We start from the raw sequence: 25,211 nt of genomic DNA on the forward strand, positions 1-25,211 counted from the left end.
CCCAGAGCGGCCCAAGTGGTAATAGTGACATACCACAGAGCATCCCAGTAGTAATAGTGACATCCTCCAGAGCGGCCCCGGTGATAATAGTGCCATCCAACAGTGGCCCCCTATAGTAATAGTGACATCCCACAGAGCACCCCCAGTGGTAATGGTGACATCCCACAGAGCTGCCCCAGTGGTAATGGTGACATCCCACAGAGCGCCCCAGTGGTAATGGTGACATCCCACAGAGCGCCCCAGTGGTTATACTGACATCCCCTAGAGCGGCCCCACAATGAATGCTGATATTCCCCAGCGCAGCCCCAGTAGTAATAGTGACATTCCACAGAGCGACCCCTAGTGGTAATAGTGACATCCCACAGAGCGGCCCCAGTGGTAATAGTGCCATCCCACAGTGGCCCCATATAGTAATAGTGACATCGCACAGAGCGCCCCAGTGGTAATACTAACATCCCCCAGAGCAACCCCAGTGGTAATAGTGACATCCCCTAGAGTGGCCCCAGCGTAATAGTGACATCCCATAGAGCGGCCCCACTATTAATAGTGACATCCCCCAACGCAGCCTCAGTAGTAATAGTGACATCCCCTACAGCGGCCCCAGTTGCAATAGTGACACCCCACAGAGCGTTCCCTGTAGTAATAGTGACATCCCCCAGAGCGGCCCCAGTGGTAATAGTCACATCCACCAGAGTGGCCCCAGTTGTAATAGTAACGCCCCACAGAGCGTTCCCTGTAGTAATAGTGACATCCCACAGAGCGGCCCCTAGTGGTAATAGTGACATCCCCCAGAGCGGCCCCTGTTGTAATAGTGACGCCCCACAGAGCGTTCCCTGTAGTAATAGTGACATCCCAGAGAGCGGCTCCTCGTGGTAATAGTGATATCCCCCAGAGCGGCCCCAGTGGTAAGAGTGACACCCCACAGAGCAGCCCCTGTAGTAATAGTGACATCCCCCAGAGCGGCCTCATTGAAAATAGTGACATCCTCCAGAGCGGTCCAAGTGGTAATAGTGACATCCCACAAAGTGGCCCCAGTAGTAATAGTGACATCCCCCAGAGCAGCCCTGCATTAATAGTGATATCCCACAGAGCGGCCCCTTGTGGTAATAGTGACATCCCCCCCGAGCGGCCCCAGTGGTAATAGTGACATCCCCAAGAGCAGCCCCAGTGGTAATAGTGACATCCCCAAGAGCAGCCCCAGTGGTAATAGTGACATCCCCTAGAGCGGCCCCAGCGTTAATAGTGACATCCCCCAGAGCAGCCCCAGTGGTAATAGTGAGATCCCACAGTGCGCCCCAGTGGTAATAGTGACTTCTCAAAAAGCTGCCCCAGTGGTAATAGTGACATCCCCCAGAGCGGCCCCAGTAGTAACAGTGACATCCCACAGAGCGGCCCCAGTGGTAATGGTGACATCCCCCAGAGCGCCCCAGGTTAATAGTGACGCCCCACAGAGCGTTCCCTGTAGTAATAGTGACATCCCCCAGAGCGGCCCCAGTGTTAATAGTGACATCCCCCAGAGCAGCGCCAGTGGTAATAGTGACAACCCCTAGAGCGGCCCCAGCGTTAATAGTGACATCCCCCAGAGCAGCCCAGGTGGTAATAGTGAGATCCCACAGTGCGCCCCAGTGGTAATAGTGACTTCTCAAAAAGCAGCCCCAGTGGTAATAGTGACATCCCCCAGAGCGGCCCCAGTAGTAACAGTGACATCCCACAGAGCGGCCCCAGTGGTAATAGTGACATCCCACAGAGCGCACCAGTGCTAAAAGTGATATCCCAAAGAGCTGCCCCAGTATTAATAGTGACATCCCCTAGTGTTAAGGTAATAAAATATTCTAAGTACAGCACCAATCGGGCCCACCCCACTTGCCCCGTTGCCGGCGGTAAGAAGAGACACCACACAGGGATCTGGTATCATTCCTCACACGGGACATGGCTCTCGGCTGTGCCAACGTGCTTTATTACAGATTACATGAGATCTTATACCCTTTGTCCCCTCCCCAACAAGGGGTGATGGGCTTATAATCATATATGGGCAGTCCGGATTTCCGGCCTTGCTACGGCGCCTCTGGCTTATGTACAGAAAATCACGTATTCAATTAACTCCAGTACAAAGAATCACCCACTCAATTCTAAGAAAACGGCCAAACATGCATTCCCCATATATGGGAAGTCCGGATTTCTGGCCTAAGACAGTGAAAGTTATGTACATTTGAACATCTTGATATCTTGTTCCAGCGCTTCTGGGAAAACAGCCAAGTACATGCGTCCTTGTGTCTGGTTCCGTATCTTCTCTGAATTTCTAGAACATCTCTCTCAGCCTTCTCAAGCCTTGGAATATCTGATGTAAGGCGACATATAAGTTTTTTCTCTCATTTGGAATTGTATAGAACTTGCATACAGGTATAAAAGCATAAAAAACATATGGCAATATATATATATACCCTCACAAACCCCCCTAAAAAACTTAATATGGAGATCAAGCATCAGACTTTGCACTCTTCCTCGGTCGTCTCTCCCTTGCGTCAGGGTTTCTCCACTGCCCGTAAGTCCCTACTCCTAAAGGGGAGGGATCCCTACCTCACCTCAGAAGGAGGCCATGGATTCCCTGGGCTTATTTCCGGGCATCCACACCCTCTATCTGTACGAGTTAACACCCCGCAGGGTGTGCCCTCGCCAGAACCTAAGGTCTTCTGCACTTTCCCTAGGCAAATGGGAAGTCCACTGACAGTCCATCTTATGAGACCGGGACGGCGCAGTACTAATACATCTCTCCATTCTTCTGGTAACGTATCTGGTTGGCATTATCGGAACTGGCTCTTCATCTTTTTCAAACAAGGGAAATTTTGGTCACATTATCCAGTCCCTTACTCATACTCTTTGATCAAAGGGATAATACACAAACAGGAAATTACATACCCCACCTCTTTCTGCTAAAACCATATCCAGGGCCACTCTAGGGCCATGGATGCAGTGGGCCCTAACTGGTCAGCTAACCCTTGTAAAGCATCTCTGGTGTAGTTTACAAACCTCTGCTGATTGTAATAGATATAATTCATCTAATCTACATTATTATTAACAGTGACAAAAGCAAATAAGGACTCAAAACCTGCTTTAACCTGATCTCTAGAATTAAATTCATCTGGCACCCCCCTTGGCACTCCTATTACATCTATGTGTACATATGGATCAAAGTTACCACCTGGAGTGTCAATGTCTCTCTTAGCACGATGCGGTGTTGGATTCTCACCCTCAGTGTAGTCTTCATATTGCACATTTGATTGTATTAGTTTGTTCTGATCCCTGAAACAGGGGGCTAGTGTACAGTAGTCAAAGGTGTGTGTTAGAGGAATTGTACCACATTATAGCATGTAAAGGATATGCAGGATCATTTTGCAGTGTGAAGTGTGGATCCAAGTGGGCTTTCTTTCGAGCTTGACTGCATTTGGGTGAACAACATCTGGTAGGGCCATTCAAACCGGGTTTCTCTCTCAAACTTTTTCACATAGACCCTGTCACCTGGTTTCAGATAGTGACACTCATCTGTAGGACCTGGGAGAAAAGCAGAGACTGCAGAATACATTATTGACAATTCCTTAGAGAGGCCTATGACAAAATTAACAAGAAAATCATTCCCCAAACTCAGCTACTGTGGCATGTATCCTCCTGGAAAAAAGAAAAACTAATGAAAGACACTCAATTCAAAATTTGCCCATTTTCTCTATTGTCTTCTGTATCTACTTTCCCACAACTCCGCGGATGGTAGGGTGTGTGAAAAGCCTGGAATATACCCAAAGCAGACATGATGTGTTGCATTATTTCACCTGTGAAGTGTGTACCTTTGTTTGACTCAATCACTTCCGGTGCCCCATATCTGCAGATTACCTCATTCATGAGCTTCTGTGCGATTACCTGCTTATTTACTTTGGTAACAGAGTAGGTCTCCAACCTGAAAAGAAATCAACAACAAGCACATATTCATGCTTCCCAACAAGTGGTAGCTGAGTGTAGCCAATTTGCAATCCCTGAAATGGGTAGAGTGGTCTAGGCAAGCGTGATGTGGCAAATTTACTTCTGCCCTGTTGCTTTCGGCAAAGATCATGCAAAACTGGACAAATGATGCAGCAGCTACAGAAAACCAAGGAGCCACCCGTCCTTGTTCAAGCGTCGTCATCATTGTTGCTTTGAGAGGTGCGTCTTTCCGTGCGTCAGCTGGGCCATCATGAGGCACAGGGACTGTGGTAGGCAAGTTCTGTTGACTGTTCACCATACATCGTCCCTTTTTAGTCCATTTGTCTTTTTCTTCCTTGCTGGCTCGTAACTGTAAAGTCTTTAGCATATCAAAGGCCAAATTTTTATCAAAGTCCAAGTTCAAATCAGAGTCCAAGTTCAAATCAGAGTCCAAGTTTTTATTAAAGTCCAAGTTTTAGTCAAAGTCCAAAGTTATTGTCAAATTCTTCTTTTCTTCTTTCTTCCATGGCTTGAGGGCCGCTGCTTTTGCTGTGTGGTCTGTGATGGCGTTGCCTCTTGCTTCTCTGGTGTAGGAATTGGTGTGAGCTTTCCACCTTGTCAGGTAGCAGTAGGGTCTCCATGAGACTGCACCGCTGCAACATTTTTAATTGGCTGTCCTGCTGAGGTAAAAAACTGTCTGGCCTTCCATGTTGGGCCGTAATCATGAGCTATGCCAAATGCATACCGGGAGTCAGTGTAAATGTTTACCGTCTTACCTTCCTCCACTCCACACGCCTCAGCGAGGGCTTTTAGTTCCGCTTCTTGTACTGCGACATGCGGAGGCATTCTGCTTTTAGGACATCTTGTTGTGTAACCACTGCATATCCAGTGTGGAGTCGTCAATCACCCTGGTACCATCTATAAAAAACAACTCAAAATATGCATTATTAACAAGGGCTTTCAGTAACTTTTTAAAATTTAAATTTTCTTGTTGCATCACTGCTAGACAATCAGGCTGGTATTCTATTTCAAAAAGATCAGAATCTTGTTGCAAAAAATTAAAAAATTAAAAAATGGCTTGCAAAAATTTTTTTTAAAAAAGGCTGAATTGCAATACCTAGATCACCTATGCCTTCTCCTCCCGCCCTTTAAACCAAGGTACGCAATTGGAACAATAGTAGCCGGGTTTAAATTAGTACAACATTGTAAAAAGTTTTTATGGATGCAGATAAGGCCTGTAAAATGTTAGCACCTATAACAGAAACATGAGTTACACCGGGGAAGAATAATCTACAAAACATCTACTAATATTTGAAATGTGAGATCCCTTTAAGTGAATTCATTATTAGTCTGTTCCTGCCTGCAATGTCTTATCAGGAGGAGAAAAAAAAACTTTTACTAGCTGCTCACGCTCCTCACCCCCTCCCTTGGACAAGAAGGATGAAACATTACGTACTATTATATCATCTAGCTCCACCCCTTCGATATTGGCACCTTGCGTCCGTCTTCTCAGAACCCATTTCAGCTTAACAGTCCACACGTCCACATCTCAACCAAGCAAAGTCCCATGCATGGGGAGGACTTTTATCCCCAGTCAATTATCTGCATCACACATTCCACACAGCCCGAACACGGGTCACTAACTCTCATCCATCCATGCTCTCAAGTTTGCTCCGTCATCCCCCTTGGAGGTGTACCAGTACACACAGATGCACGGACAAAAAAAAGTTTGACAAACATACATACATCAGTTGAAAAACATCGAGGTGAGTGCTATTATCTTATAAATTACATGATTCTATTGAGATGAGATTGTGAATGAGCGCTATCTTTGACAAATTATGTGAAAAAGTTTGCTGAGTGACTGAAATATTCTATATTTCTTATCTACTGAAGCTATTATATGCTGTATTAAACGCTGAAGTATTTCAGAATCTGTGACCCTGAATTTGGAGTGAATTCTGAAAGCCCCCACCTTTTTAAAATAAATCTCTGAATATGCATTCACTGACTGAACAGCCCTGCATTTGAACTCATAAATACAGCACAACATGTTCTTCATTTTTAACCCCTGTATAAGTAAGAATATACATTAGAAATTGCTATATTTCCCTGCCTACTAAGACAGTATAACTAATTAAATTCATTTCAATTCATTGTAAGCAAGCCAAGATATTAACCAAGGTTGTTATTGCATTTTCTCTCTCGCTGTTATCTTCTTGACCTTGGAGACTGCAGCTACATGTCAACAAGCCTTTTCATCTAAAAGCAAGCTCAGTTAACTATTTGCACTATTTGCACATACAGTATATACATATATATATACACACATATATATCCATATCTATTATCTATCTTGTATTATACACATTTTCATCTGTCTTTACCAACAAATCACATGCATTGTAACTTTCTTATCGACTTGCCTGCTTCTTCAGCACTTTCTCCCTACCTAACTGCCAATATAACCTTCAATAGACACTCTCCTGACGCCCTCTTGATCACTTACTGTACTTTTCAACATTTCACTTACGGATACTTTCTTAAACAAATAATGTGTACATACCTAACTTACTCTGACTATCTCGCTCTCTCCTAGCAAACCTTGGTCTTTCAAGGCACCTCTGGGTCCTAAAGACCTCCTCCCAGACACCATTTTGCAATCTGCCGTGCGGGTTGGTGTCACACATTTTCATAAGTTTTCTTACATTCTACAAATTCATCCACACGGCGGCAGCCCTTGAGGGGCTCTATCTTCTTTAATAAGATCTTACGCATATTACAACAACAACAATAATAATAATAACACGCTCCATAGAGTGCATCCTTCTGACCCGAATTGTCAGCCCCTTATATACCGGCAAGACAACCGAAGGCATCTTCTTCCATGGAACCAATCCCAAAGAGTGCATCCCTCTCAGCTAAACCATCAACAACTAAACTAAACTAAAATGGAGGGTTCCTTCGTCTATGGGACCTGTCTTACAGAGTGCTTCCCTCTCCTCTAAACCATTAACAACTAAATAAACTCAAACAGAGGGTTCCTTCGTCTGTGAGACCAAATGAAAAGTAAGAGAAAAAAAATTCTGCAGATACAACAAACAATCAAACAATCTCCACTATCGCTAAAACGCTACGGACTTCAACAACAAATAGACTACAGACTAGTTTCTGGGTGACCGATTGGTGCGCATATCACGGTCAGTGGTCCATGTCGGCAAACCCAGAGCCCACACGAGTTACCGTGTAGAACTCTTAACCCAACCCGTCCGGTCACAAACCACAGATAGTCAGTCCTGCTGCAAGACTCTCAGCGTAAAACACAACATAAATATATGTCGGCCTTCCCTGGAGTTCTGTGAGTTGATCAGGCTCGGTTTGCAGCAGGACGGCTTCTCAGTAGCGTGGATCCGGGTGGAATGCGTTGTAGGCTCTGGCTTTGTCGCCCCAGTTGGTTGCGCCATTTGTTAAGGTAATAAAATATTCTAAGTACAGCACCAATCGGGCCCACCCCACTTGCCCCATTGCCGGCGGTAAGAAGAGACACCACACAGGGATCTGGTATCATTCCTCACACGGGACATGGCTCTCGGCTGTGCCAACGTGCTTTATTACAGATTACATGAGATCTTATACCCTTTGTCCCCTCCCCAACAAGGGGTGATGGGCTTATAATCATATATGGGCAGTCCGGATTTCCGGCCTTGCTACGGCGCCTCTGGCTTATGTACAGAAAATCACGTATTCAATTAACTCCAGTACAAAGAATCACCCACTCAATTCTAAGAAAACGGCCAAACATGCATTCCCCATATATGGGAAGTCCGGATTTCTGGCCTAAGACAGTGAAAGTTATGTACATTTGAACATCTTGATATCTTGTTCCAGCACTTCTGGGAAAACAGCCAAGTACATGCGTCCTTGTGTCTGGTTCCGTATCTTCTCTGAATTTCTAGAACATCTCTCTCAGCCTTCTCAAGCCTTGGAATATCTGATGTAAGGCGACATATAAGTTTTTTCTCTCATTTGGAATTGTATAGAACTTGCATACAGGTATAAAAGCATAAAAACATATGGCAATATATATATATATACCCTCACACTAGAGCGACCCCTGTAGTAATAGTGACATCCCACAAAGCAGCCTCTAGTGGTAATAGTGCCATACCCTAGAGCGGCCCCAGTGGTAATAGTGCCATCCCCCAGAGCGGCCCCAGTGGTAATAGTGCCATCCCACAGTGGCCTCTATAGTAATAGTGACATCCCACAGAGCGCACGCAGTTGTAATAGTGACATCCCACAGAGCGCCTCAGTGGTAATACTGACATCACCCAGCGCAGCCCCAGTAGTAATAGTGAAATCCCCAGAGCGTTCCCTGTAGTAATAGCGATATCCCACAGAGCGGCTCCTTGTGTTAATAGTGACATCCCCCAGAGCGGCCCCAGTGGTAATAGTGACACCCCACAGAGCAGCCCCTGTACTAATAATGACATCCCCCAGAGCAGCCTCATTGATAATAGTGACATCCTCCAGAGCGGTCCAAGTGGTAATTGTGAAATCCCACAGAGTGGCCCCAGTAGTAATAGTGACATCCCCCAGCGCGGCCTCATTGATAATAGTGACATCCCCCAGAGCAGCTCAAGTGGTAATAGTGACATCCCTTACAGCGGCCCCAGCGTTAATAGTGTCATCCCCCAGAGCAGCCCCAGTGGTAATGGTGACATCCCACAGAGCGCCCCAGTTGTAATAGTGACGCCCCACAGAGCATCCCCTGTAGTAATAGTGACATCCCCCAGAGCGGCCCCAGTGTTAATAGTGACATCCCCCAGAGGAGACCCAGTGGTAATAGTGACAACCCCTAGAGCGGCCCCAGCGTTAATAGTGACATCCCCCAGAGCAGCCCCACTGGTAATAGTGACATCCCACAGTGCGCCCCAGTGGTAATAGTGACTTCTCGAAAAGCTGCCCCAGTGGTAATAGTGACATCCCCCAGAGCGGCCCCAGTAGTACAAGTGACATCCCACAGAGCGGCACCAGTGCTAAAAGTGACATCGCAAAGAGCTGCCCCAGTGTTAATAGTGACATCCCCTAGAGCGACCCCTGTAGTAATAGTGACATCCCACAAAGCGGCCCCTAGTGGTAATAGTGACATCCCCTAGAGCGGCCCCAGTGGTAATAGTGCCATACCACAGTGGCCTCTATAGTAATAGTGACATCCCACAGAGCACCCCCAATGGTAATACTGACATCCCCCTGCGCAGCCCCAGTAGTAATAGTGACATCCCAAAGAGCAGCCCCTGTAGTAATAGTGACATCCCCCAGAGCGGTCCAAGTGGTAATTGTGAAATCCCACGGAGTGGCCCCAGTAGTAATAGTGACATCCCCCAGAGCGGCCTCATTGATAATAGTGACAACCCCCAGAGCAGCTCAAGTGGTAATAGTGACATTCCACAGAGTGGCCCCAGTAATAATAGTGAAATTCCCAGAGCGGCCCTTAGTTGTAAAAGTGACATTACCCAGAGCCTCCCCAGCATTAATAGTAACATTCCCCAGAGCGGCCCCAGTGGTAATAGTCACACCCCAAAGAGCGATCCCTGTAGTAATAGTGACATCTCACAATGGCCCCCAGTAGTAATAGTGACATCCCACAGAGCGGCTCCAGCGTTAATATTGACATTCCCCAGAGCGGCCCCAGTAGTAATAGTGACACCCCACAGAGCGGCCCCTAGTGGTAATAGTGACATCCTCTAGAGCGGCCCCAGCGTTAATAGTGACATCCACCAAAGCAGCCCCAGTGGTAATAGTGCCATCCCACAGTGGCCCCCTATAGTATTAGTGACATCCCCCAGAGCACCCCCAGTGGTAATAGTAACATATCCCAGAGCACCCCAGTGGTAACATTGGCATCTCCCAGAGCGGCCCAAGTAGTAATAGTGACATCCCCTAGAGCGGGCTCAGCATTAACGATGACAACCCCCAGCACGGCCCCAGTAGTAATAGTGACATCCCCAGAGTGGCCCCACTTGTAATAGTGACATCCCCCAGAGTAGCCCGAGTGGTAATAGTGACATCCCACAGTGGCCCCAGTGTTAATAGTGACATCCCACAGAGCGCCCCCAGTGGTAATACAGACATTCCCCAGAGCGGCCCCAGTGTTAATAGTGACATGCCCAGAGCGACCCCTGTAGTAATAGTGACATCCCACAGAGCGCCCCCAGTGGTAATGGTGACATCCCACAGAGTGGCCCCAGTGCTAATAGTGACATCACAAAAAGCTGCCCCAGTGTTAATAGTGACATCCCACAGAGCGTCCCAGTGGTAATACTGACATCCCCTAGAGCGGCCCCAGCGGTAATAGTGTCATACCCTAGAGCGGCCCCACTATTAATACTGACATCCCTCAGCGCAGCCCCAGTAGTAATAGTGACATCCCACAGAGCGGCCCCAGTGGTAATAGTGACATCCTCCAGAGCGGCCCCGGTGGTAATAGTGCCATCCCCCAGAGCGACCCCAGTGGTAATACTGACATCCCCCCGAGCGACCCCAGTTGTAATAGTGACGCCCCACAGAGCGTTCCCTGTACTAATAGTGACATCCCCCAGAGCGGGCCCAGTGGTAATAGTAGCATCCCCCAGAGCAGCCCCAGTGGTAATAGTGACACCCCACAGAGCGGCCCTGCGTTAATAGTGATATCCCACAGAACGGCCCCTAGTGGTAATAGTGACATCCCCCAGAGTGGCCCCAGTGGTAATAGTAACATCCCCCAGAGCAGCCGCAGTGGTAATAGTGACATCCCCTAGAGTGGCCCCAGCGTTAATAGTGACATCCCCCAGAACAGCCCCAGTCGTAATGGTGACATCCCACAGAGCGGCCCCAGCAGTAATAGTGACTTCCCAAAAAGCTGCCCCAGCGTTAATAGTGACATCCCCCAGAGCGAGCCCTGTAGTAATAGTGACACCCCACAGAGCGGCCCCTAATGTTAATAGTGACATCCCCAGAGCGGCCCCAGTTGTAATAGTGACACCCCACAGAGCGTTCCCTGTTGTAATAGTGACATTCCCCAGAGCGGCCCCAGTGGTAATAGTGACATCTCACAATGGCCCCCAGTAGTAATAGTGACATCCCACAGAGCGGCCCCAGTGGTAATAGTGACTTCCCAAAAAGCTGCCCCAGCGTTAATAGTGACATCCCACAGAGCGGCCCCAGTTGTAATAGTGACGGCCCACAGAGCGTTCCCTGTAGTAATAGTAACATCCCACAGAGCGGCCCCTAATGGTAATAGTGACATCCCCCAGAGCGGCGCCAGTGGTAATAGTAACATTCCCCAGACCGGCCCCAGTGGTAATAGTCACACCCCAAAGAGCGATCCCTGTAGTAATAGTGACATCTCACAATGGCCCCCAGTAGTAATAGTGACATCCCACAGAGCGGCCCCAGTGGTAATAGTGACTTCCCAAAAAGCTGCCCCAGCGTTAATAGTGACATCCCCCAGAGCGACTCAAGCAGTAACAGTGACTTCCCACAGAGCGGCGCAGCGTTAATAGTGATATCCCACAGAGCGGCCCCTAGTGGTAATAGTGACATCCCCCAGAGCGGCCCCAGTAGTAATAGTGACAACCCCCAGAGCAGCCCCAGTGGTAATGGTGACATCCCCCAGAGCAGCCCCAGTGGTAATAGTGACATCCCCCAGAGCGGCCCCAGTGGTAATAGTGACATCCCCCAGAGCAGCCCCAGTGGTAATAGTGACATGCCCTAGAGCGGTCCCAGCGTTAAAAGTGACGTCACCCAGAGCAGCCCCAGTGGTAATAGTGACATCCCCCAGACCGGCCCCAGTGGTAATGGTGAGATCCCCTAGAGCGGCCCCAGTGGTAATAGTGACACCCCACAGAGCAGCCCCTGTAGTAATAGTGACATCCCCCAGAGCGGCCTCATTGATAATAGTGACATCCTCCAGAGCGGCCCAAGTGGGAATAGTGACATCCCACAGAGTGGCCCCAGTAGTAATAGTGACATCCCCCAGAGCGGCCTCAATGATAATAGTGACATCCCCCAGAGCAGCTGAAGTGGTAATATTGACATTCCACAGAGTGGCCCCAGTAGAAATAGTGACATCCCCCAGCACGGCCCCAGTAGTAATAGTGAAATTCCCAGAGCGGCCCCAGTTTTAATAGTGACATTACCCAGAGCCTCCCCAGCGTTAATAGTAACATTACCAAGAGCGGCCCCAGTGGTAATAGTCACACCCCAAAGAGCGACCCCTGTAGTAATAGTGACATCTCACAATGGCCACCAGTAGTAATAGTGACATCCCACAGAGCGGCTCCAGCGTTAATAGTGACATTACCCAGAGCGGCCAGCAGTAATAGTGACATCCTCCAGAGCGAGCCCTGTAGTAATAGTGACATCCAAGAGAGCAGCCCCTAGTGGTAATAGTGACATTCCCCAGAGCGGCCCCAGTAATAATAGTGACACCCCACAGAGCGGCCCCTAGTGGTAATGGTGACATCCCCTAGAGCGGTCCCTCGTGGTAATACTGACATTCTCCAGAGCGGCCCCAGTAGTAATAGTGACACCCCACAGAGAGGCCCCTAGTGGTAATAGTGACATCCCCCTGAGCGGCCCCAGCGTTAATAGTGACATCCACCAGAGCAGCCCCAGTGGTAATAGTGCCATCCCACAGTGGCCCCCTATAGTATTAGTGACATCCCCCAGAGCGCCCCCAGTGGTAATAGTGACATCCCCCAGAGCACCCCAGTGGTAATAGTGACATCGCCCAGAGCAGCCCCAGTGGTAATACTGGCATCTCCCAGAGCGGCCCCAGTGGTAATAGTGACATGCCCTAGAGCGGCCCCAGCGTTAAGGGTGAAATCCCACGGAGCGGACCCAGTAATAATAGTGACATCCCCCAGCACGGCCCCAGTAGTAATAGTGACATCCCCAGAGCGGCCCCAGTTGTAATAGTGACGCCCCACAGAGCGTTCCCTGTAGTACTAGTGATATCCCACAGAGCGGCTCCTAGTGGTTATAGTGACATCCCCCAGAGCGGCCACAGTGGTAATAGTGACATCCCCCAGAGCGGTCCCAGTGGTAATAGTGACATGCCCTAGAGCGGCCCCAGCGTTAACAGTGACATCCCCCAGAGCAGCCCCATTGGTAATAGTGACATCCCCCAGAGCGGCCCCAGTGGTAATAGTGACACCCCACAGAGCAGCCCCTGTAGTAATAGTGACATCCCCCAGAGCGGCCTCATTGATAATAATGGCATCCTCTAGAGCGGCCCAAGTGGTAATAGTGACATCCCACATAGTGGCCCCAGTAGTAATAGTGAAATTCCCAGAGCGGCCCCAGTTGTAATAGTGACATTACCCAGAGCCTCCCCATCGTTAATAGTAACATTCCCCTGAGCAGCCCCAGTGGTAATAGTCACACCCCAAAGAGCGATCCCTGTAGTAATAGTGACATCCTCCAGAGCGGCCCCAGCGTTAACAGTGACATCTCCCAGAGCGGCCACAGTGGTAATAGTGACATCCCACACAGCTTCCCCAGTAATAATTGTGACATCCCACAGTGCGGCCCCAGTGGTAATAGTGACGTCCCACAAAGCGGCCCCAGTGGTAATAGTGACATCCCACAGAGCGGCCCCAGTGTTAATAGTGACATTCCACAGAGTGGCCCCTGGAGTAATAGTGGCATCCCACAAAGTGGCCCCTGTAGTAATAGTGAACTCCTGCCAATCAGACGCTGCAGCGTCACCATTGCGAACATCTACTCCGAAGCGCTGTCCCTGCGGTGATGTTTCCGCCCTACAGTTCTTGGCTCCCTCATATGTTCGATGACTGGATGGGCCAAGCGCTGTTACTGCAGCCATGTTCCGCCTTCTGGCCTGCTACAGTCCCCGGCACCCTCAGATGTGCCTTTCACCAGCTCACAAGCGCTGTCCTGGGACCATGTCCCCCGTGCGCTGCAAGAACTGCAGGGAGGCTTTCAGTCTTCTGTCCCAGATATAACTTTGTTTGTTCATCTGGCACTGATTCTTCCTCCCTGCTCCGACGAACTACACTAGAATTCCGAGGGGGGGTATTATTGTACCTTGATGCCACCGGAAGCTAGGGGTTTGACAGGAGGAACGCCCCTGCCAAGCCCCTACCTCCCAATTGGTGGATTTGTCAAGGCTGCTAGCTGCAGCGTGGCCATGGATGTTTGCCTGGCCTGGAGGGTTAGGGTTTGTGTTCCTGTAAGGCCTACATTTTATGTAATCCTCACTGGAAAATAAACTGTCACCCTAAACCTCCAGGCCACATAAATGAAAAGCAAAATTAAATGCAGACACTGTCCTCTCCTGCAGCGCCCGCTGGCAGTGGGTGTCGTGCTGCTGCCGGCGCTACCTATCCGTGTGCCGCCACCGCTCCCTTCAGCATTCGCTGGCAGTGGCTCTGGTCCTGCCGTCAGTGCTACCTGTCCTTGTGCCGCCACCGCTCCCTCCAGCATCTGCTGCCAGCGGCTCTGGTCCTGCCGCCAACGCTTACTGTCCTCAATCCGCCGGGGCTGCATGTGCTCCTGCCGAGGCCGCTGCATCTTCTCCTGCCTCTCGTGATGCCGCCGATGCCTCCGCCGCTTCCTCTCCTCAGGCCACACATGCCCCCAGCCAATCACAAGCTGGGGGCGTGTCTACATGTCAAACTCCTGTATTATGTCGCCACCCCAAACGTCCGGTGGCGACATAATATAGGAATACCTTGAGGGGGAGGTTTGCTCAGGCGACCGGTGCGCTGTCGGCTCGGGCGCGCTCCCCACTGTGCTGCTGAGGCACCCCGCCTCCAAGATAGCAGCAGCCACAGCCGACGGAGTGGCCGTAAGACTGCTGCAGCTGCAACCGACAGAACTGCACAAAGAGCCAAAGCAGCAGCCGGGTGGAGTTAGACAGCTGGGGAGACGTAACAGCACACTCCCAAACAGCCAATCGGGAGCTAGGGGTGTGACAGGGCTGTCCCTCTATAAAAACCCTGTCACACTCCTACGTTCCGGTGGCGGTAAAAGTTGTATGTGTCCATGCGTGAGTGAGTGGGTTTGTGAGTGACTTACATGCTCCACACTTGATCACATGAAAACAAAGATCTGGTACCGTGTTAGCCAGTAGAGCAAAATGTGATTGTTCTCAGCAAGAGAAACAACGTAATCTTGTAGATATGATACCTTTTAATGGCTAACAAAAATACATGATGTAATAATAGCGAGCTTCCGAACCAACGCAGGGTTCTTCTTCAGGCTTATGGATTGGATCTGAAGAGGCATGCATATTTATACATACTTATAACATACATACTTATGACAAGGCACAGATATGGATGTGATTGGTTTGCACTTAAAAGGAATTCTGCAACAGCAAACAAACTTTTTTTGTCTAGTCACTGATAGCGGAGTGAAAGTTTTATGGTCCCTAAATTACTGTTGGAGGGGGGAAAAGTCAGCAGGCTTGAATTATGTGTGTTTAGCTAAAAATGTTTGTGTATCTCTTGTAGCAATTCAAGCCTGCTGACTTTTCCCCCCTCCAACAGTAATTTAGGGACCATAAAACTTTCACTCTGCTATCAGTGCCTAGACAAAAAAGTTTGTTTGCTGTTGCAGAATTCCTTTTAAGTGCAAACCAATCACATCCATATCTGTGCCTTGTCATAAGTATGTATGTTATAAGTATGTATAAATATGCATGCCTCTTCAGATCCAATCCATAAGCCTGAAGAAGAACCCTGCGTTGGTTCGGAAGCTCGCTATTATTACATCATGTATTTTTGTTAGCCATTAAAAGGTATCATATCTACAAGATTACATCGTTTCTCTTGCTGGGAGCAATCACATTTTACACTTGATTACATGACGGTGACATAAAAAAAAAAATCATTCCTCCCCAATAAGGGATTACAGATAGTCCCCGACTTGCGAACATTCGACTTACGAATTTCGCTAGATACGAACTATCTGTCCTGCACAGTATGATGTAATGCTATGGCATTACATCATGCTGTGCAGGGACCGGACAAGCTTCTATCAAGCCTGATAGAAGCCTGTCCGGTCACATCGCGGTTGCTGGGCAGCCGGGGGCCTTCTGAAAGGCCCTAGGGCTGTCTATGCAGAGCGCCTATCAAGCCGTGCGCTTGATAGGCACTCTGCATAGGCAGCCCTGGGGCCTTTCAGGAGGTCCCCGGCTGCCTAGCAACCGCACAGCGTCCCGCGATCTCATCGTGGGACGCTGTACGGGCCCCCTGAACGTCAGGTGCCGGCTGTTTCTTACAGCGGGCACCCGGCGGCAGCAGTTCCGACGAGCCGCGCTGCTCGTAAGAACTGTTAACACTTTAAATACCGCTGTCAGAGCGGTATTTAAAGTGTTAACAGTTCCGACAAGCGCCACGGCTCGTCGGAACTGCTGCCGCCGGGTGCCCGCTGTAAGAACAGCCGGCACCCGACGTTGTATGGAGTGGGATCCACCCGCGATCCCCTCCATACAACCATTTGTTCGACTTGCGAACAAAACGGACTTGCGAACGGGCTCCCGGAACGGAACCTGTTCGCAAGTCGGGGACTAACTGTACATGCTCAACCCCCTGAGCACATGATGGTGACATCATAACAGGTCCTGTACACACATGGCTGCTGAGCTAGGTGTTCGTTAGTATTCTATAGCAACTAAGGCTGCAAGGGGTTTGAAGTCCGCCTGCAATCGGCACATGGATGGAGGACCTTTGATGACGTCACCATCATGTGATCTGGGTTGGAGCATGTATCTCACTCACTCGGGTTGAAGGACCTGTGATGACATCATCACAAATCCTTCATCTCCAGTGCTGTGCTGCTTGTGATCCCTGTTCTATGGGATGAACATTGTATGTAGTAGAGCTGTGCGTGTGATGTGCATGTAGCAGAGCTGTGTGGTGCATTGCACCACCAGAAACACTGCTACTATAATTTCCTAGTAATTACTAGGTTGATGACATGAAGGTGACATATGATGCCTCAAATAATAGCCTTGTGTTGGGCAGAGTGTTAAAGCAGCAGAAATGCAGTCCTAAGCTTTTGCTCACGACCTGAAGGTTGCGAGTTCAATCTCCGCCTGTTTCAGGTAGCCGGCTTAAGGTTGTACCCAGCTTGATGGGGGGTAATAAATAAATTACTTGAAAGTGCTGCGGAATAAGTTGACTCTATACAAATAACAGGATGCATTTATTTATAGAAACCAAACTATGCTTCTATACATAAGACAAACACATGATGAGAAAGTAATTGGAATATGTCCTGTGTAGGAAAATTGGGCTGATGTGTTATAAATAGGTTAAATAATGTATTTTCTGTGTAAAAATGTTCATGAAAACAATTTAGTTTTTTTACTGTGAAGTAATAAATGCAAAACCAGAATTAATTACTTCATACATTTTTCTAGAGCCGTTAACATTTTGCCCAATCGAGTTATTGGCACAGTGGGACAACATCCCGGGGAGCCCATAGAACAGCTAGCAAAGTCGAGAGATGGCAGATTCTTAGCCAGCTGTGCCCACGACCAGAAGGTGAAGTTCTGGGATGTGTCAAACATTGGCTCAATTATAGTGGATGTTTACCGGAAGCGGAAGAAAAACCAGCAGCTACAAGCCTTGAGCAAGAAGGCATTTGGAGGAGCTGATGACTTTTATGCTGACATGAAGGAAGACCAGGCAGAAGCTAAGGAAAAAGAGGATGAGGATGAAGAGGAGAGTGACAGCGATGACTCCGACAGTCATTAAACAGAAGTGTACTGGGTATGTGATGGACGTCGGAGTCCTCCGTCTATTAGACTGGACGCAGGCTGTGCATCTACCGGGGACGGTAATGCTACCAAGTCTTATTAACTTAGCGGAACAACAGAATATATATTTTATCTTCTGACCATTTTTAAAATTTGTAGAGGTGGCACAGGAGTAAACCCGCCATAACACAAGTCAGTAAATGGCATCGCCGTGCCACCAGCCGTGATCACCTATGCCCCTGTAGCTACTAGTGCTATTTTGTATTGAACTGATCTCGTTACATGTTTCTGCTCTACCTACCCGTGCCTGTAGGTGTATGCCAGTAATCTACCTTATTATATGGACAGGACTTGTACTTACCTAGAGAGGCGCACTCTATTGTCAAATTATTTTATTAAAGGTTTTACATGGAGACCAGAGGACATGGTAGCCGGGACGTCGTGTGCTAGAATGTTATGTCAGTTTACATTGTATGGGTGTGATTGCTAACACGTGTGCCTTCAGCCAATCACAGCCATTCAATGATGTCATTGAATAGTGTGATTGGCTGAAGCCACGTGTGCTTTAGCCAATCACAGCCATTCAATGATGTCATGGCTGCCGGCGTGTGTATTAGCTTTCTGGAAGCGGGGATTTCAAGCCCCGCATTCAGAAAGCTATGCTGCGCCGGGGACGAGGAGCGAGCGACAGCCTGCCGGAGCGAGCGACATCCTGCCGGAGCGCGACAGAACGCCGTGGGAGGTGAGTAATAAATTTTTTTTTTTTACACTTTTTTTTTTTTTGTATTACCGGCGCATAAGACGACCCCCGACTGCAGAGCAGATTTTTCGGGGTTCAAAAGTCGTCTTATACGCCGGTATATACGGTATATATATATATATATATATATATATGTGTGAATGTGTGTAATATATATGGTGGAATGGAAGTTGACAAGTTACCTTAGATTGGGTTTCTGGCTACTGGAAGAAGCAATGCAAACATCAACCCATCCATCGCAATGAAAAGATTCCACTGCAGAATGTGGTCCACAATGGCTATAAGTAGAGTAATGTCAAGTGGAATCCGGGGCTCATGGTGAAGCATTAAAAAGTTTGCAGAGAATAGAAGTACAAACTGTAGTGCTGCTACTGGAAACCACAATATAGTACTTGCTGTACTGCCACCAAATGCTCATTCCAGTGTTCCCCTGCCTGCTAAAAGGCGACCTTAAAGGGGTTTTCCAGGGAAATACTATTAATGAGCTATCATCAGAATAGGTCATCAATAGTTGATCGGCTGGGGTCCACCGCTCAGGACCCCGACCGATCAGCTTGAGCGGCCACATGCTGTCAGCGCCGCAATAACACCTTATGGTAGCCAGTGCGGAGGCTTCAGCTACAACCTCTCTGTATTTGGAGTGGAAGCCTTCACGCCAACCTCCCATATAGTGGCCGGCACTTGTAACTGCAGGCACGGCTCCCATTGATTTCAGTGAGAGCCTTGCCTGCAGTTACAAGCGCCAATCACTACACAGAGATTGGTACGAAGGCTTCCACTCCGACCTCTGTGTTATTGTGGCGGCGACAGTATGCGCCGCTCAGCTGATCGATTGGGGTCCCAAGCGACAGACCCCAGTCGATCAACTATGAATGATCTATTCTTATTGATAGGTCATCAATAGTATTTTACTGAAAAACCCCTTTAAGCAGGCTACACATCTGCATGGCATGTGCCATTTACAATGTTAAACTGTGCGGCACCTGAAGAATTTTTCCTTCTTATAATGCGTTCTCCCCCCGTCACCCTCTCCCCCAGGCAGTTGCCCACCCAGCCTGCCCTTTGTCCCCCCCAGGGAAGAATACCTGCTTAATATAACAAACACTGGAACAAAACTGTTTGTTTTCCTCATAGATTTATTCCTTAACAAATAAAAAAACATTATTATTTATCAAAACTCCTGTAGAAAACCCCTTAAGAGCGCAAACTTTATTTATTTTTTTCATATTCAGTTTTTCTTCCCCAGTTAAAAAAAAAATATCTTAACTCTTATTTCTTCATCCATCAACGTAGATGTTTGAGGCCAGTTTCACATTTCCAAGAAACTCTTGCAAGATTTGTGCGTTGCGAAACTGACAAGTCTTGCGCAATTATAAACCCCATTGTTTTGAATGGAGTTATATACATGAGCGATGCCGTGCGGGTGAAACATATCGCTGCATGTCCTATCTTTTCGCGTTCCTCGGAGCACATCACCAATTGTTTTAAGTGGGACAGTAAAACACAGAACAAAGTGCGATGCGAAGTTTCTCATTGAGAACAATGGGAAACACTTGCCAATCCTCTAACACTGATTTTTAACTTTTTTGCCAGGAAAACGCCTCTCATCATTGTGAAAGCCTGCGCTGGCGAGCGCGATATCAGGCCGAGTTAGGCCGCCTGCACACGGGCGGAAATCCCGCAGCGGGATTTCCCGCGGGATTTCTGCCACTGAAAGCTTGCATAGGAGTGCATTACAATACGCACTCCTATGCAGACGGCCGCGGTTTGGCTGCACGAAATGTCGCGTGGCAAACAAACCGCGGCATGTCCTACTTCTGTGCGGGGCTCGCAGAGCCTCGCACAGAAACGTCACTCACCCAGCCGCCGGCTCCGGTGTGCGCATGCGCCGGCTGCCCGTCAGCCGGCACATGAAAGAGCCGGGGCCGCCGGGCGCGGGTGAGTACGCGCTCCTCCCTGCAGGCGCTTGGGTCGGGTCCCGCGGCGAGAATTCTCGCCGCCGGATCCGACCCGCCCGTCTGCAGGCGGCCTTAGTCTGAGGCCTTATTTTTTCGTGGGACGAGTTGTATTTTTCAATAGCAATATTTAATGTATCATATAAAGTAAAAAGTGTCGTGACCACCTTTTAGGGTGACGTCACATCATGACGTTTTCTTAGCGGACTGTTTTTGCGGGGTGGTGTGCCATTGCCTTACCCAATCATCCTTACCCCCCAGCAAGTTGGGGACTCCTTTTAGTGACCTTGGAAGGCTGAGTTAACCTTGAGCTGGCTACCTGAACAATTCAGGGAATAAGCCCGCAACCTTCAGGTCGGGAGTATGCTAAAAAAAACTTCAAAAGTTCAAGTGAAAAATAAAAAAAACATTCTGCCATCTTTGGGAGGGTCTTGTTTCTACCTTTTCTGTTTTTCCGTCTACATAGTTGTGCGAGGGTTTTTTGTGGGACGTCCTCTAGTTTCTATTGGTACCATTTTTGGAGTACAGGTGTCTTTTAATAGCTTTCTATTTGATTTTTTTTTCTAGGAGACTGGGTAACAAAAAGGGCAATTCTGGCGTGTGTTTCTTTTTTTTCTTCTGACGACACTCACTTTGTGCAATAAATAATGCCTTTTTTATTATACTTTTTCAGTACAAAAATGGAAAAAAGGTGTGGTTTTTTTAAACTATTATTAGCTTTTTATCTTTTTTAATTAATAAAACTTTTTTAACCTCCCATAGGGGACAAGAACTTGCAGTAGTTTGTTCCCATCTGCTGTATGATGTAATATAATATTACGTTATACCGTGATCGGATGGGCAATCTATCAAACCACATCACAGGCATGGCTTGGTAGGCACTCTGCAATGGCAGCCCTAAGGGATTTCAGAAGGTCCCCAGTTGCCTTGGCAACCAGATAGCACCCTGCGAACTCATCACGGGGGGCTCTTTAGGACCCCTAAACATCGATCAGGGCATTTAAATGCTGCTGTCAGAATTGAAGGCAGCATTTATACAGCTCACAGCTCTGTGCTGAAAACACAGCCAAAACTTTGTAAAAAGTGCATGACAGCGCTGCTGAAACCGCAGTGAACGCAGCGTTAAAAAAGCGCCATGGGATCCGAGTGTTTTGTTTGTTTTCTTTTGTTTTTTTTTAATACCACATCAATTTAATTATCTTATTTGACAATGCTCAAGAAATTATACTACATTTACATTCTATCCTATGAGTGACCTTTTGGAAGAAAGCACATGTAAGGGCTCAGTCACACGGGCGCATCTGGGTGCCGATGCGCCCGTGTTACTGCATGAAGAAGACGCCCGCACTGCAGGTGGGGACGACTCTCCGCAGCGCCAGAAGAAAGAGCACATGACCGGCAATGGAGTCGGTCATGTGTTTTTTCTCCGCACCTGCAGTGCGGCCGTCTTATCCTGCAGGAAGACGGGCGCATCGGTGCCCGGATGCGCCCGTGTGACTAAGCCCTAATACAGAAAATGTAAGTAGTTACGGTAAGAGACAAAAGTGTGCCATTGTATGTAGTACATTGTAGATGGTATAAAGAAAAATAATATCATCGCCCTCTATGAGCAGCTGGTATGTGAGGGTGTTAATGTGGATATTACACCTCAGACCTGTAGATCCCCTCATTAACTTCCATCCAGCCATTTTTTTAAAATGCCATAATAATAATAAAAGGCCGGCTCAGTGATGAGTTATGAGGCTTCTGTAGAAAGCACAGTACCAGTCATTAAACGGTTAATTATGGGTGACTTCAAGTGGATGAGGCCTTGGTGATAAACACCTGCAGTAACCATGGCAACTGTGATGTCATCCATAGCTAGGCCTATGTCATAAGGAACCCATTCATGAAAACTCCATGACGGAAGGGCTTACGGCCAGATGCAGCGCCATGCTTGGTGTGTCTGGAGACCTGGAGCTTCACCATCTGTGAGGGAGGAGGGGACGCCCGCCTAGCCAGCCAGATCAGCCATATTTACCTAGCCAGCCCGATCAGCCATAACTGCGCAGCCAGATCATGTCTATTATCCCTAGCGATCCAAGGGGTGACAGATGCTGCAGCCAGATCTCCGTCATATCCAGTATCCGCTGCCCGGAGAGGTCACATTTGGATATCTCCATTAGGCATCACATGGGGCCTCTGCTTTGCCCTCGCCTTCTTTACTAATAACTATCATATGTTCTTTTCTAGGATGTATTGCTGTAAATGTGATAAAATGTATAAAATCTGCTGTTAAATCTTGGCATTAACCCCCTAAGCTCGGAGGGAGGGCCGTCCTCCAGCCATGGCTCCCCAGAGGTTTCCTCCACAGGGGGTTTTTCCTCTCCTGAGTGCTGGACGATGACTCTTCGTGAGTCGGAGGTGCGCCATTTTCAGTGTTTGATCTTACATTTGTAACTATGAAAAAAATGTCATTTCAAATAAAATGTTGTCACTTTAACATGAATGACCGTGTCTTGTGTGTTTGTTTCACAATCTTTGGTTCGGCTGAGGCTGTTTGGGACTCAAGATCCATCACATATGACACAATGATGGAGCCGGACATCCAGTAGGGGCATTTTCAATCCGGATTTATCTCTTCTGCGTTGAAGTCCTCAGCCAAAAATGCAGTTCGGGATAGAACCTCGTTCCGTTTTGCCTCTGGGATCTGTTCTAGTTTGGTGCTGATCACCAGCAGAGGGATCTGGTTGACAGGGTGGAATTAGGGGTGCGATTGGGTGGGGTTACAGGGGAGATTGGGTGGGGTTACAGGTGAGGATTAGAGGTGGGATTGGGTGGGATTAGAGGGGTGATTGGGTGGGATTAGAGGTGCGATTTGGTGGAATTAAAGGTGAGATTGGGTGGGGTTACAAGAGCAATTTGGTCGGGTTGCAGGTAAAATTGGGTGGGATTAGAGGTGCTATTGGGTGGGGTTACAGGGGAGATTAAGTGGGATTAGAGGTGCGATTGGGTAGGGTAACAGGGGAGATTGCGCTGGGTTAGAGATGCAATTAGTCAGGAATAGAGATGCAATTGGGTGGGGTTACAGGTGCGATTGGGTTGAGGTACAGGTGAGATTGGGTGAGGTTAGAGATTAAATTTAGTGGGGTTACAGGTGCGATTGGCTGGGGTTCCAGGTGAGATTGGATGGGGTTCCAGGTGAGATTGGGTGGGTTTGGAGGTGCGATTGAGTGGGTGTAAAGATGAGTCTGAGTGGGATTAAAGGTGCGATTGGGTGGGATTACAGGTGAGATTGGGTGAGGTTAGAGATGAAATCGGGTGGGGTTACAGGAGCAATTGGGTGGGGTTACAGGTGAGATTGGGTGGGATTAGAGGTGCGATTAGGTGGGGTTACAGGTGCGATTAGGTGGGGTTACAGGTGAGATTGGGTGAGGTTAGAGGTGCAATTAGGTGGGGTTGCAGGTGAGATTGAATGGGGTTACAGATGTTTTTGGGTGTGGTTACAGGTGAGATTGGGTAGGGTTAGAGGTGCGTTTCGGTGGGGTTAGAGGTGTGGTTCTGTGGGATTAGAGGTGTGATTGGTTGCGGTACAGATGTGATTGGGTGGGATTACATGTGAGATTGGGTGGATTAAAGGTGTAATTGGGTGGGGTTACAGGAGCGATTGGGTAGGGTTACAGGTGAGATTGCGTGGGGTTAGAGGTGTGATTGGGTGGGTTTACAGGTAAGATTGGGTGTGTTTAGAGGTAAAATTGGGTGGGGCTACAGGTGAGATATGATGGGATTAGAGGTGCGATTGAGTAGGGTTACATGTGAGATTGGGTGGGATTGAAGATGCGATTTGGTGGGGCTACAGTTAACATTGGGTGAGTTTAGAGGTGGAATTGGGTAGGGTTACATGTGAGATTGGGTGGTTTTACAGTTGCGATTGGGAGGGGTTACAGGTGAGATTGGGTGAAGCTAAAGGTGCGATTAGGTGAGGTTACAGTTGGAATTGGGTAGGGTTAGAGGCGCAATTGGGTGGGGTTACAGGGGAAACTGGGTGGGACTACAGGTGGGATTGGGTGGGTTTACAGGTGGGATTGGTTGTGGTTAGAAGTAAGATTGGGTGGGGCTACAGGTGAGATTGGGTGGGTTTGAGGTGCGATTGAGTAGGGTTACATGTGAGATTGGGTGGGATTGAAGATGCGATTTGGTGGGGCTACAGTTAACATTGAGTGGGTTTAGAGGTGGAATTGGGTAGGGTTACATGTGAGATTGATTGGTTTTACAGTTGCGATTGGGTGGGGTTACAGGTGAGATTGGGTGAAGCTAAAGGTGCGATTAGGTGGGGTTACAGTTGGAATTGGGTAGGATTAGAGGTGCAATTGGGTGGGGTTACAGGGGAAACTGGGTGGGATTACAGGTGGGATTGGGTGGGTTTACAGGTGGGATTGGGTGTGGTTAGAAGTAAGATTGGGTGGGGCTACAGGTGAGATTGGGTGGGTTTGAGGTGCGATTGAGTAGGGTTACATGTGAGATTGGGTAGGATTGAAAATGCAATTGCATGGGGTTACAGGTGAGATTGGATGAAGCTAGAGGTGCAATTAGGTGGTGTTACAGTTGGAATTGGCTGGTGTTGGGGTTGCGTTTGGGTAGGGTTAGAGGTGTGATTGGGTGGGGTTACAGGTGAGATTGGGTTGGGTTAGAGGTGCGACTGCGTGGGTTTACAGGTGAGATTGGGTGTGGTTAGAGGTCGGATTGGGTGCATTTACAGGTGTGATTGGGTGGGGTTAGAGGTGTAATTCGGTGGGGT

At 48.3% G+C, this 25,211-nt stretch overlaps 1 protein-coding gene across 1 annotated transcript in view; it reads left to right on the forward strand.

The window, feature by feature from the left end:
• The window catches only part of LOC136609965 (WD repeat-containing protein 55-like), a 29,809-nt gene extending 11,969 nt beyond the window's left edge, over window positions 1-17,840 (forward strand). The window contains exon 3 of the mRNA XM_066589243.1: window positions 17,381-17,840. Coding sequence (XP_066445340.1) covers window positions 17,381-17,717 — 337 coding nt within the window. The 3' untranslated portion in view covers window positions 17,718-17,840. The remainder of the gene's footprint in view (window positions 1-17,380) is intronic.
• Window positions 17,841-25,211: the final 7,371 nt, after the last annotated feature.

The sequence above is a fragment of the Eleutherodactylus coqui genome, chromosome 2 (genome assembly GCF_035609145.1).
Source record: "Eleutherodactylus coqui strain aEleCoq1 chromosome 2, aEleCoq1.hap1, whole genome shotgun sequence".
NCBI lineage: Eukaryota > Metazoa > Chordata > Amphibia > Anura > Eleutherodactylidae > Eleutherodactylus > Eleutherodactylus coqui.